The sequence below is a fragment of the Lottia gigantea genome, assembly GCF_000327385.1.
Source record: "Lottia gigantea unplaced genomic scaffold LOTGIsca_48, whole genome shotgun sequence".
Taxonomy (NCBI): domain Eukaryota; kingdom Metazoa; phylum Mollusca; class Gastropoda; family Lottiidae; genus Lottia; species Lottia gigantea.
Window position 1 is genome coordinate 1,655,839 of NW_008709663.1, and position 13,735 is coordinate 1,669,573.

Sequence of the window (13,735 nt, forward strand, 5' to 3'; positions counted from 1 at the left end):
AGAGATGGGCAGGGGACTTAGTTAGAATACGGGGAATTCGTTAGTACTAGGGGACGGAGAGAGATGGGCAGGGGAATTAGTTAGAATAGGGGGAATTAGTTAGTATAGGGGAAGGAGAGAGATGGGAGGGGAATTAGTTAGAATAGGGGGAATCAGTTAGTATAGGGGAAGGAGAGAGATGGGAGGGGAATTAGTTAGTATAGGGGAAGGAGGGAGATGGAAGGGGAATTAGTTAGAATAGGGGGAATTAGTTAGTATAGGGGAAGGAGAGAGATGGAAGGAGAATTAGTTAGATTAGGGGGAATTAATTAGTATAGGGGGAAGGAGAGAGATGGGAGGGGAATTAGTTAGAATAGGGGAAAGGGGAAATTAGTTTGTATAGAGGTAGGGGAATTAATTAGTATAGGGGGAAGGAGCAAGGGGGTTAATTAGTCAGTACAGGGGGCAGGGACGAGGGGTGGAATTAGTATAGGGGAAGAAGTGAGGACGGGTGAGGTAGGGTGGGAGAGTTAGTTAGAATAGGTGAAGGAGCAAGAGAAGGGGGGATTAGTTAGTAAAGGATGGAGTGGGGGGGAGAAAGTATAGAGACTTACTATTTTGGCAGAGGAAAGGAAAGGAGGGGAAATAGGGGTATTTTGTGGGAGAGCTGTAGGGGGAAGGGACAGGGAGAAAGCTAAAGGGGAAAGCAGAAATATTTTGAGAGGGAGAGGGAAATTTGAAGGAATGTAGAAATAAATTGATAGAGGGGAAATATTTTAGAAGGGGGAAGGAAAAGGGGGAAGCACAAATATATTGAGAGGGAATTTAATATTGAAACATGAGTAGAATATAAGAGAAATAATGTGCCCACCATGTTTTAAATATGACCATTAGAATATTGATATATAGACACTGATAAAATTAGAATAGAGTTAAGGAATGGCTGAAAGATGTATTTAGTACTATTAAATTCTATATAACTGCATCTAATGTTCAAAATACATAAAAAAAAAAAAAATTAAAAATAATTTTAATTTTAAGAAAGAAATTGCGAAAATTTCATGTAATATTATTTGAAATTTCAGAATGTGTTTTAGTGATAACAAAAAGTAACACATATTGAAATTCTCTAAAAAAAAACTTTCATAATTCATCTTGATGATTAACGTATAATTATGAATATTACGCGCTAGTCTGTATAACGCTCACCTATTGTAATAAGTATTTTGAATAATGATTTATTTCAACAAGATTAGATACATCTTTCACTTACCGTCACCGTCTAGCAATAGTTAGAAAATGTCGTGTTAAGTTTTGTGGCCAAGGCTGAATGTTATTTTTGTTTGCTTGTCGTCCATTTTTAAAAATTCACCGTTATTTTTACATCATCACAGGAACCCAGCGCCAGTTCACAGGTATTCATTAGAGTTATCTTTCCCTAGATTTTAGCACGTCCAGGACTTGATGATATAAAACTTTATTTTCGTTGGATGAAATCGGATGTTTGTTAAATTAAACATTTCTTCATTTCATGTTATTAATTTCACACTGATAGTTAAAAGTCTTCAGAAGTACTAGAAATGTACAATAATCGTATAATTCCTTTAAAAATATCTCAAACTAGGAATTTTTCCTATTTCTGTATATATCTTTTCTATATATGGCAGTGTTTCAAAAAAAGACACTGGTCTTTTTAACTTTCCAACATGGATCATTCTAGACACACATGGATTAGAAGGCTCAAATTTGGTTGTTGAGCTGTAAACACTATTACTGATTGGCTGAGACTAAAATATGATGGGTCAAAGAAATGGCATTCCAACTTTAATTTTTGATATCGATATAGAACATCATTTGTTTATTTTCAAAAAACCATTAGGCCTTATTACAAAAATTCGACTTCTTTCAACCAAAACTAAAAGTTCTGTCTTGTCGCTGGTCATGCTAAAGTCATTTTCAATTCAATCACATATTATTTGATTTTTCAGCACTGTTTTCTCTAGAATGTTTCAATTTTAACTTCATTTAGGTGGTTTTGGTGCATTGGGTATATATATTCTGGCTTGTTTTCAGATTTTTACTTAATATATATTTTATGTCAAGGGACAGTAATGGGGTTTTCTAATAGTATTTATGAAATTAGAATTATTGGGTTTTTTTAACAGTATTTATACACTATAAGGTTGAAATGAATGACAAAGTTGTAATTTTAGTCCTATAAAGAGAGATGTGTGTTATCTGAAGGTTTCTAATATTTTTATGTGTATTGGAATTATCTTTGTCTCTATTTTGCATAATTCCAACTTTCTTTACACATTGGGAGGAAACACCTCCATTTCTGTTCATTTCCGAAGTCTTTATCCTTGATGAAAAAGTATGTGCCTCATTATATTAAAAGTGAAAGTGGAAGAGAGATTTTGACTTTTAATCTTTATCCAGTTCCAGTTTTCCATCAGATGTCTGTAATTCCTGGAATTAAATAAAAGAAATGTCTAACTTTATAGTCACTATCTCATTACTTAATGATAAATTATGAATTATTAGCAACTTTGACATGTAATAGTTGAAAATAAAACTCTATTTCATTTTATTTTTGTGATATTTATTTTTAATTTGAACTTTCTAAAGAACGCAGGTCAGAGGTCAGGAAAAGAGTCGACTGTTCAGAATGTAGGTATTTATAACGACAGACAATTAACATATTTTTAATATTCCTACTAACATATCAATGGTGTAGAGAAGTCTAATAATTTGATAGACATCACAGGGTTGTCATAGAAATTTTTATGTCTTTATCTCAGATCTGAAGCCTGGTTTATGCTTGAGATGCTAAAAATGCAAAAAAGTAGACTAAAGTAATCCTAAAATCCTAATTGAGGTCTTTTAGAATTTAATTCTGATTTTTGTCAAAAAACAAAATTAGCTAATATCCCCAGGAGGCAGCTGGAATTCTCTGCTCCTAAGCATTGTATTGTAACAGGCTGACAGCCCTGTTTTGTCATATTTTGATTTAGTTGGAATTAGGGTTCTTCGATAATTGTTTTTTTCCTCAAATCTTTAGCGTAGGGCCTTGGTTCCCTGAAACCTAACAATATTTCCTATATTATCATTAAGTAACTCTCGTAAAATTAGATTAGATCTTACCCAGCTTTTCCAAACTAATGTTAAGATTTAAGTTTATAGTTAACATATTATAGTTTTACTGGTGGAGGTTTTTAGCCAGAGTTTTTCAACCTTTTTCTTTCTATTGCCCCTTTCAGGATCCTTGATCATTTGAATTACCTCCCTTCTATTTCTCTCAGGTTTTCTCTTTTTGATGTCGGAGAACATAGCCTAACTGAATAGAAGGACTTAAATTAATCAAAAAACTTGTACTCTAGACTAAAAGACACCCCAAAAAAAAATTCAACATTATTCCCCTGTTCTTGGCAGTGAATTGGTTTGTTAGATGAAGCTTCCAAACTCTTAATTTGTAACTAACTAACTAATATTATAGAATTTTCTAACCTGGTTGTGGATTCTAAACTAATTGGTTCTAGGCTACTAACATACTAAATTTCATAAGAATAAGAAAAAATTTGAATTTAACCAAAATTTTATAAAGAAAAGTTGAAATTTAAATTTGTGAATTTTTCTTTCATTATTTCAATTAAAATTAAAAAACATTAAATAGAATATTTGAAAATAATAATAAGAAATGATTACTCCTAACTCTAGCCGAAACCATGGGTACGAGACCTGAGTGAGATAGAGTTAGTACTCTCTCCAGAAGAATTATATCTTAGAGTACGTATTATTTTATATTGCTGGGTTCAATCTGGTTCTCATGGAGATGTTACACTTGTCTGACAACTTTCATGATCCCTTGGCGTTCTCAACGCGTTCCAGAACAGATCGCTGAACCTTGGCGCTTGTTTTGAACATGTCCAAAATAAACAATGTTACTTCGCGAATAGTGGCGGCAATTGCACGAAGTCTGGAGTGTCCTACATGCTTATACGACCTTGTGGTGACCTCAGCTAATTTTCCTTCACAGTAGCGAGTGGTGTGACAGGACCATTAGACTCAGATTCCAAACATATATGATCAGTCCACTTTTTTTGTAGGTAAAATAAAAAGAAATTGAAATTGATTAAGCTAGACTTAGTTTGTTCATTACTATTTAAACCACCTAAGAATAAGGTGGACTGCTTGTGGTTATGTTTTAAAGCAAACTTCGCAGCAGAAAAGTTTGTATGTCATGGATCCTGTAAATAATTGAAAAGTCTTAAGAAAGTCATCGTTGAAACTCCATGATCTACTGAATAAATGTCACCTGCCCCATAGCCAGACCTGATTGTTTGGAAGGGCAAGTTATATAACCATAAGGGCAAGTAATATATCTGGAGGGGCAAGTAATATATCTGAAGGGGCAAGTTATATAACCATAGGGGCAAGTAATATATCTGGAGGGGCAAGTAATATATCTGGAGGGGCAAGTAATATATCTGGAGGGGCAAGTAATATATCTGGAGGGGCAAGTAATATATCTGTAAGAGCAAGTAATATATCTGTAAGAGCAAGTAATATATCTGTAAGAGCAAGTAATATATCTGGAGGGGCAAGTAATATATCTGGAGGGGCAAATAATATATCTGTAAGAGCAAGTAGTATATCTGTAAGAGCAAGTAGTATATCTGTAAGAGCAAGTATTATATCTGGAGGGGCAAGTAATATATCTGTAAGAGCAAGTAATATATCTGGAGGGGCAAGTAATATATCTGTAAAAGCAAGTAATATATCTGGAGGGGCGAGTAATATATCTGTAAGAGCAAGTAATATATCTGGAGGGGCAAGTAATATATCTGTAAGAGCAAGTAATATATCTGTAAGAGTAAGTAATATATCTGGAGGGGCAAGTAATATATCTGTAAGAGCAAATAATATATCTGGAGGGGCAAGTAATATATCTGGAGGGGAAGTAATATATCTGGAGGGGCAAGTAATATATCTGTAAGAACAAGTAATATATCTGGAGGGGCAAGTAATATATCTGTAAGAGCAACTGATATATCTGGAGGGGCAAGTAATATATCTGGAGGGGCAATTAATATATCTGTAAGAGCAAGTAATATATCTGTAAGAGCAAGTAATATATCTGGAGGGGCAAATAATATATCTGTAAGAGCAAGTAATATATCTGGAGGGGCAAGTAATATATCTGGAGGGGCAAGTAATATATCTGGAAGAGCAACTGATATATCTGGAGGGGCAAGTAATATATCTGTAAGAGCAAGTAGTATATCTGGAGGGGCAAGTGATATATCTGTAAGAGCAAGTAATATATCTGGAGGGGCAATGGTGTATAGTTGAAGTAATGGAAATGATCAGTTGTCAGAATTTGTTCAGAGGGCAATTTATTTTTTCGAAGGGGCATTACCACTTCCTTACCCACTTGTAGTTATGGGCCGGAATGTCACTTGGCCTTGGATGAATTTGATTAGACGATGAATTGGGGAGGAGGTCGAATTTGATTGGATAGGTTCTTAACCAGGAAATATTTTGACCAATGAAAAGCAACATCTCAAATGTTGCAAGTTTCTACTTTTGAGACGTTACTTATCAATGGTCAAAATATATTCACAATATCATAAAGAATCAAACCAAATTGACCTCCTAATTTGAATGTTTTTTTGAATTTTTAAGATTAAAGCTTGCTGATTGACCAAATATACATATATATTCATTTATTATTTTTTTTATCAAATTCACAATTATTGCATGGTTTTCCGTTTTTATAACTGAATGATCTATGTGTATCTTAGAATATTGAATGTGTTTGATGAAATGGGGTGGGGAGATGAATAGTATAGAAAATGCACCCCTCTTCTATATAAAAATTGAAAGGATATATCTCTTATGCCCTTCTACTGTAAAATTTGGTCAAATGAACCAAAATTTGTCTTCATCATTTTGAAATATGCACCTTTCTTGGCTGTTTAGATTGAGATCATTCTTTTACACAATCTTCTGTTATTTGTTTTTAACTTCTCTTCAAATCTCATTGAAGAATAATTCTTTTTAAATTTTCCATTTTGAAGTTCAATTATTTGACCATAACAGATCTGAAATATCTGTGTTTATTCTAGACTGTACAGAGACCATGGAAGATAGAATCAATTTTTGACAAGATTGGGGAACCAAATTTTAATTTTAAGAATTGGGAGAAAGGTGGGGAATTGAATGATGAAAAATCCCTCAACAATGTTACAATTTACTTTTTTTGGGAGAAAGGGGGTTCAGGAGGGGGGTGGAGATTGGGTCTTGAGATACAGAAGTGACTGAAAAATTTCTCAACTAAAAGAGGTGCAAATGTTCGAAAAATTTTCAAAAAATCCTGAATATTTGTTTGTTTATTTAGGAGCATGAAAAAGATAACGAAGCCTTCCAGAACGATTATGATAATTCCGTGACAACGACAGTTCAGACGCAACCCTCGACATCTCCATATGGTTCCATTCCCAACGGTACCAACAACAATGTTGATACAGGTAAGCTGTTTATTTTTGATCATTTCCTTAAAAATCAAATTAAAAAAATTCTTATCAGTTAGTCTAATTAATCAGACCAGTGGCAGAGCCAAAGGATGGACAGAGGAGGCAGCCACCCCCTTTGCAGCCCCGTAAGCAAGTTTTTTGGGCAAAATTCTCATAACTAGGTTAAAGATTTTGAATCAGACCAAATATAGTGGGGTCTAAAGACAGGTCACTTGAACATTCATCAAAATAACCTTTTGACCTAATCTGTTTTGATAAATTACAGTCTAATTAAATTACACCAAAATCCCTTTTTTGTAAGCTTTTATTTTTATGTAGCTAGTTAAGTTAGGGTCTAATGATGGGGATCTCATTTATCAGTTTGATGACACCGTCGACCAATCAAATTTCTTTCCTCGCTATCGCTAGGTTTATGTGACTCGAACAAAAGATCGAGAAAAAAATTTGCATAAAATGACCAGCTTTATTTAAATTTTGTAGAAGTAGACGCCAAGGAAGCAAAAGAGGTAAAGAAAATGGAAAAAGAATTAAAAAGACTGGAGAAAAAAGAATTAGTGGAGAAAAAAATGACGTCTGCTAAAGCTGCAACCCTTGCTAAACAACTTTCACCAAAATCTCAACGAAAGAAGGAACAAGTTTTAAATAATACAGCTCAGTTAAAGGTGCGTAATTCTACTTTATTGTGAAAATTAGGTTGAATATATTTAGTTTATCAGATAAAAACGGGATAAAATACATACATGTTTTTACATGTTTTGAAAATCATGCTTCTTTAGGATGCAGTGCAGGCACACGAACAGTCTTGTCAAGAATTTCACTGACCGGCTGCGAGAACACGAGGAGACAAACAAATCGTTCGTTTTCCATGTTGATAATCACATGCAGAGAATGCAATTGAAAGTAAAATGAATCTGATTGGATGATGATGCTCTGTCTTGCAGACGATAAAACAATCGGCGAGACATATTAATTTAATTTGATATTATAAATCCTGTTGACAATGTGATAATCTTGTGTGCGGGCTCATGTGAGATATTGCTCAAGATTTGAGTCGACTACAAAAATTGGCGACAAAGACTGTTCGTGTTGCCGGCACCCGTACCATTGTTGGAATTTTTCTTCGTGTGATGTACAATGTATTCTGATAATTTAATATTGTACAGTAATGAACACAATATTTATTTTTAATAGTTTCACGATTTAGTGAAAAAAGCGGGAAAATCTGACAACGGACAAACTCGAAATGTTGATGGTGATTTGGAGCAGATTCCAAAAATTGAGGTGATTTCTAGAAATTTCTGCACCCAATTTTTTCTTTATTTTTTTTTCAGATTTTTAAGGATTGGACTCAAATATATTATTTAATATTAAAATATTATTTTTAATTTTCAGCCAATTTCAACTCTTTTTGGATTTTCTCTATTAACTTTTTGGATTTTTTCAACCTTTGGAACAGGGTTTTTTACTTTTTTTTTATTGGACCGAGGATGAGATTTTACCGTCTTTTATTTTAAAGCCTGAGTTCTGGCGAACACGAGCCATCAGCTCAGACAGAATTCATTCATGCAATTCTCCTTAAGACGATAGCTTCCGTGTGAGGGTAAATTTATGTAAGATTTTGGTCATTCGTGATGAAATGAATGAATGAATAAATGCTTGTGTGTGCGCGTTACTAAAGCTATCTGCTATATTTCAACAAAATTGTTGTTTTCCGGTGTTGGTAACTTTTTATAAGATATCAAAATACAATATTTTGTTTTAAAGATTTTCTGAGTATATTTTCTCTAATATTCAGCACAAATTAAAATATTTTTACTATTTCTATTTTTAATCTGGGTTTTCATCTCTTCTGAGAGTTGTGGAGTTGACTTTTTATCTGGGTTTTCATCTCTTCTGAGATCTGTGGAGTTGATTATGGAGTTGTATGTGTGTGATAGTTTTGTTTTTAAATTCATGTGGCTGATGGGATTTGTACGAATCAACAGGATTTGAATTAGTTCATCTTGTAAATGAAATTTTCAAAGATAATAAAACTGAAAAATTGGTCAAAAAAATCAGTTGACTTCTTCATCTCCAATCCTGAAATGATGTTGAATTTCCATTTGTTTCAGGTTTACCCGAATGAACTAGAGAATCAACCTGAATTTGAGGGATTTAAAGACTGGTTACATACGTTTGAATTGTATCGTGGTAAAAAATCCAGCATGGAGGAATCTGATGAGAACAGAATCGTAGGGAAATTTAAGGTAAGGCTGTAGAATGAAATGTTGGGTGTAAAACTGCATTTCAAATTAAATTCTTCAGTGTCAATTGAATATTTTTCCCTGAAGAAAGACTTGGACTGATTCTTCTGGATGTAAAACTCCATTCATTTCATTTCATTTCTGAACTCTTTTATATATGTATTCTAGATATTTACAGCTAAGAAGGAATTGTTAGAATGAAATGATAAAATTTGAACACGTTTGCTAAGGGTGAGCTCCAGAGCATGGTTGATATTTTAACGACCTTGAACATGTGTTATATAACATACAAATAGATCATGGATGGTCAGGAGTGATCCACAGGAACAACACGAAACGTATGGATCATTCAGTATTTAAATCAGAAAGAGACTGCAATTGTTTTTAATTTGATTGGTTTTTTTTAAACTTCAGGGATCTTTAAAGATCTATAAAATTCCGCTTCCCAGTGATTTAGAAGATACCACTATTACAGGGGGAGATCCACAATATGGACTCTTCCAAGGGTTACCTAGCAACGACCCAATTAAAGTTTTGGTTCGAGTTTATGTTGTCAAGGTAAATTCTCAAAATTAAAAAAATCCAACCTTTTAATGATGTGTTATAATTTTTCCCTCTAAAATGTACATTTGACCGGACAATATGTAATATACGGTGTATTAAGTCTCAAAGACCATGTTTATCGTCTCAGGTCTCCGCGGTGGGGAATTGAACCCCTGTCTCCACCGAGACAGGCGGAATACTGACCATTCTACTACTGAGGACAACAGTGTTATATATCTTTATTCCAATATAGTGATAAGGCCCTTGCAAAGTTTCCCTCATTGCACATGGTCAACTGGTTTTATAAGTACATTGAGTAAATCTCTGATAACATATTTTGCACATGATATATAATTATAATTTCAGGCAAATGACCTTCACCCAGCTGATATTAACGGTAAAGCCGACCCCTATCTGGTCATACGATTGGGTAACTCTACTGTCAACGATAAAGATAGTTATATTTCAAAACAACTTAATCCTGTCTTCGGAAAGTAAGTTATTTTAAATTATTTACCAGGGACTGTAGTAGAACGAAACATCTGCCTCTATTCCAGTCTCTGATAGCTATATTGGACAGGTGTCGGCTGATGTTGAGACAGAGGTAAAGGCAATTTGATATTATTTTAGAAAAAACGCATCTTCAGTGGTATAGAAAATCCCCATAAAACAGGTCCAGTTTTTCTGACTCTACTCCAGCCGATACCCACAAAGTATGGTATCAGCGACTGGAAAAGAGACAATTTGAAGGAATTATGCTGGAAGAAAAGAGGGATAAGGAATAATCTAGTTTTGTTGTGTCTGAATGATTTAATTTATTATCTCCCTTGTGATGCTGATTTGGTTTAAAGATAGGTTCCCTTATTTTTATTTATGAAAATGAAAATGAAAATGCTAATACTTACATGAATAAAATGTAGAGGTTTTCTAATGACTTGGAAAAATACTAGTTTGTTGTCCATAATTAATTCATAATTAGCTAATTTAGAAGAGAATAACCAGCAGAATTCTAAAGAGTGACCGATCAAGAAAGGTCAAAAAGTCTTTTTTTGTTTATCCAGACTGACCATACATGGGCATTTATGATTGGTTTAAACTCTTAAATATATATGCAATAAGAACATAATGATATGATTAAGAATACATGATAATTCATTAGAAACACCAATTAATCTAATAGTTTGCTTGATTTCACACAAGAAACAAGGAAAACCATCGTAGTCTGTAAAAGCTCATTGATATTGTGTGTTACCTCCCTTTTCATGGTATCATCATGATGGTGCTCGATTGAAGAGCTCTGAACAGGTTCCATCTGTTCTAGTTATGTCCTCAATTGAATGGTATGAAAGAGGATATGTAACATTCTAAATTTACCTAACTGTTTAATTCCTTGAATCCTGAAGGTGCAGAATTCACCAATGATGTTTTCAAGAATAAGACCCTAGAGTTGTTTATAAAAGTCTAATATTATGTTAAAAGATGACATTGCGGGTGAAAGGTGTGGCATCAGGCAGAGTATGCTTACTCTTCTAGACACCTGATACCACTTTTCATTATGAAATACTTACTCATTTGTAATTGATATACTGCGTTATATGAGGCATCAGGCTGGGTATGCTTACTCCTCTAGTCACCTACTACTAGTTTTCATTATGAAATACTTACTCATTTTTAATTGATATACTTCTTCATGTGAACAGTTCATTAGCTATCAATATTTTGCCAATATGTTTTTGCTGTTCGGATCATCAGTGCATGGACTATTATTTAATCACATTATAGACATGATTTTACTATTTTTTGTTATTTGATCAATCCAGCCATTGTTCTAATTTAATCTAAACAGCTATAGCCTTTTTATATGGAAATGTGGACGTATATTGCAGTTGATCCTGTCTGTCATTCTATCGGTCTGTGTCTCCGTCCACTTTTTGTGTGAGAAGTTTAAAGCCTACAGTTTTTATTTGATTTTATTGAAATTTTGTGTGATGATTTATATTCATGAGATCTTGGTCAAGTTGGAATTTGACGATTTTTCAATGAACGTTTTTTTGAATTAGTAAAAACGCCTCCAAATTTGTTTGTGAGTGCAATAGAGACTACAGTATATTACCTTGTTGGAGAGCTATCTCTTTAAGTAGTATTTATCTTTGTGTCTTCCCTATTAGAATGATCCAACAATTTCTAGTCTTGATTATCATTGTGAGCTGTGGTGGCTAAGTGAGTTTGACGCTTGCTTGCTAACCTGAAGGTCCAGGGTTCAATCCTAGCATAGGTTGAGATAATACCTTCTGATTTTTCAGCCCAATTTGTCTTTCGGCCCTAATTTTTAAACCTTTTGAATAAAACATTATTTTCATTAAATTAAAAAAGAAAAAAAACAGAACTGCTTATCTTTACTTCTTAGCTTAGAGATATTCCCCCTGTCAGTGATGCAGGTACGAGGGGTTGACATGGAAAAAGCGTCTAGTTGTTCGGATGGGACAATAAACCGAGGCCCTGTGTGCTACAGGCTGTGCACGTTAAAGATCCCTCGACAGTTGGAAATCGAAAAGAGCAGGCTAATGCTGCTGTCCTGGCAAAATTTCCCTCATTGCACCCTGCATGGCGTTGCCTGTCTTCATTAGCCCACATGGTGCAGAAAAGTAGGACATAAAACTCCATTCATTTCATTTCATTTCATTTAGCTTAGAGATAGGGAATGCGGAAGACGAGCTTGGGATGTACTTTGATTGGTTTTTAGAAACAGGATCCAGGATGTTCGATTTGGGATGAACGCAGTTTTCAACCCTACAAAACCTTTCAGAGTCATAGAGGACAAACACATAAAAAATTGAAAATGTTTAAAAATACCAAATGAATATTAACCAAAAAAATTTTGGTGTCAATTTCACAAATTCGGGATAAATTACAAACATTTTAACAAAACTAAATTTTTAAGTTTTTCATGCGATTTGGATGAATGACCAACAACTAAAGTGTTTTGTTGGAGTCGACAATAAGCTCGCGGATTCTCTAGAGGGAGAAATAATGCTAGCGTGTAATTATAAAGTAATAAAAATGTCACGATAAATAAATAAAGGGGGATAACTCATTAATCATTTGATCGCTCGACACGACTATTGTCATCTTGTCATAAATGTCTGCCAGTTTCTCTCTGTGATGATCTGTTGATATTTTATAATGCTTCATTCATCTGATTATTATAACTCCCAACTTTTACCAATTTATCAAAATTAAAATTTTATTTGAAAGATCTCAGGAGTGTTGTTAATTTGATTAGGTCTGAAATGAGGGGAGGGGGATAGGTGTAAATTTTTAGGATGAGCTATTTTTCAGGCATATATAATTCAAACTTTCTCTGTTCATTTTTTTTTTTAATTTTAAATTATTAGAACTAATACTTTAATGAATTTATCAAAATTAAAATTTTAGTTGAAATATCTCAGGAGAGTTTTTAATTTGATTAGGATTGAAAATATGAGAAGGGAAGAAATTCTGAACTTTTTTGGGGGCGTATGATGTAATTTTCATCTAGCATCTCTATCCCAGTTTTCCATTTTCATGCAAAAACAATGATATGATATTAAAAAAAAAAAAACAATAGTTCTCTTGTACCTTTTCTTATATCCTAAATCCCAAAGTCACGAAAAAAGATTTGGAAATGCCTTGGGTACAGAGCTGTAGGACTTTAAACTCTGTTTTATTTTATTAGTCTAATAATATAAAATCTATAAAAAAGATGTAAAAGCCCCATAATTTTCTCTTAACAAAAAAAGGGTCAATTCTTCTTATAAAAAATCAGAATTAAAGTCACAAACTTTTTGTTAAAAAAACAAAAGATGAAAGATGAGATACCTTTTGATATGTCAACCATTTTCATTTTCACCATCATTTCTCATGAATCATGTTTTTTTTTTTTATTTTTCAGATGTTTTGAAATCGAAGCCACGTTTCCAATGGAGTCGTTACTTACAGTACAGATCTATGACTGGGATTTAGTTGGAATGGATGATCTAATCGGAGAGACGAAGCTTGACCTTGAAAACCGTTACTACAGTCGACATCGAGCTACTTGTGGATTGGCTCAAAAATATGAAATGTAAGTTTGGCTTCATCTTAAATTACCCCCTTATCAATAATATATGAGACCATGGCTCACTTTATACAAACATTTTCAAACAATGAGATTGAGTAAATTCATTAGTTTGTGTGATAATTTGCATATTAAGCATCATCATTTAAATCATGTCCCTTATCAATATTAGATGAGACTGTGGTTCAGTTTATTCAAATAGCTTTATATGGCAATGAATTTTTCAATGACTTTGCGTTGATGTCTTTATAAATTTTAAAGTTTACATTGAATAGAAATTCACACGAACTTCAACTGCAAATGTCCCAAATTTTTTACTGAAAATTGTCCTCTTTAAA

At 33.4% G+C, this 13,735-nt stretch overlaps 1 protein-coding gene across 1 annotated transcript in view; it reads left to right on the forward strand.

Moving 5' to 3' along the window:
* Positions 1 to 13,735, forward strand: part of LOTGIDRAFT_125029 (hypothetical protein) — a gene marked incomplete at both ends in the record, with an annotated part of 92,788 nt that overhangs the window by 56,504 nt on the left and 22,549 nt on the right. Inside the window, 5 exons of the mRNA XM_009061452.1 lie at positions 6,977 to 7,177; positions 8,540 to 8,761; positions 9,173 to 9,316; positions 9,668 to 9,795; positions 13,233 to 13,403. Coding sequence (XP_009059700.1) covers positions 6,977 to 7,177; positions 8,540 to 8,761; positions 9,173 to 9,316; positions 9,668 to 9,795; positions 13,233 to 13,403 — 866 coding nt within the window. The remainder of the gene's footprint in view (positions 1 to 6,976; positions 7,178 to 8,539; positions 8,762 to 9,172; positions 9,317 to 9,667; positions 9,796 to 13,232; positions 13,404 to 13,735) is intronic.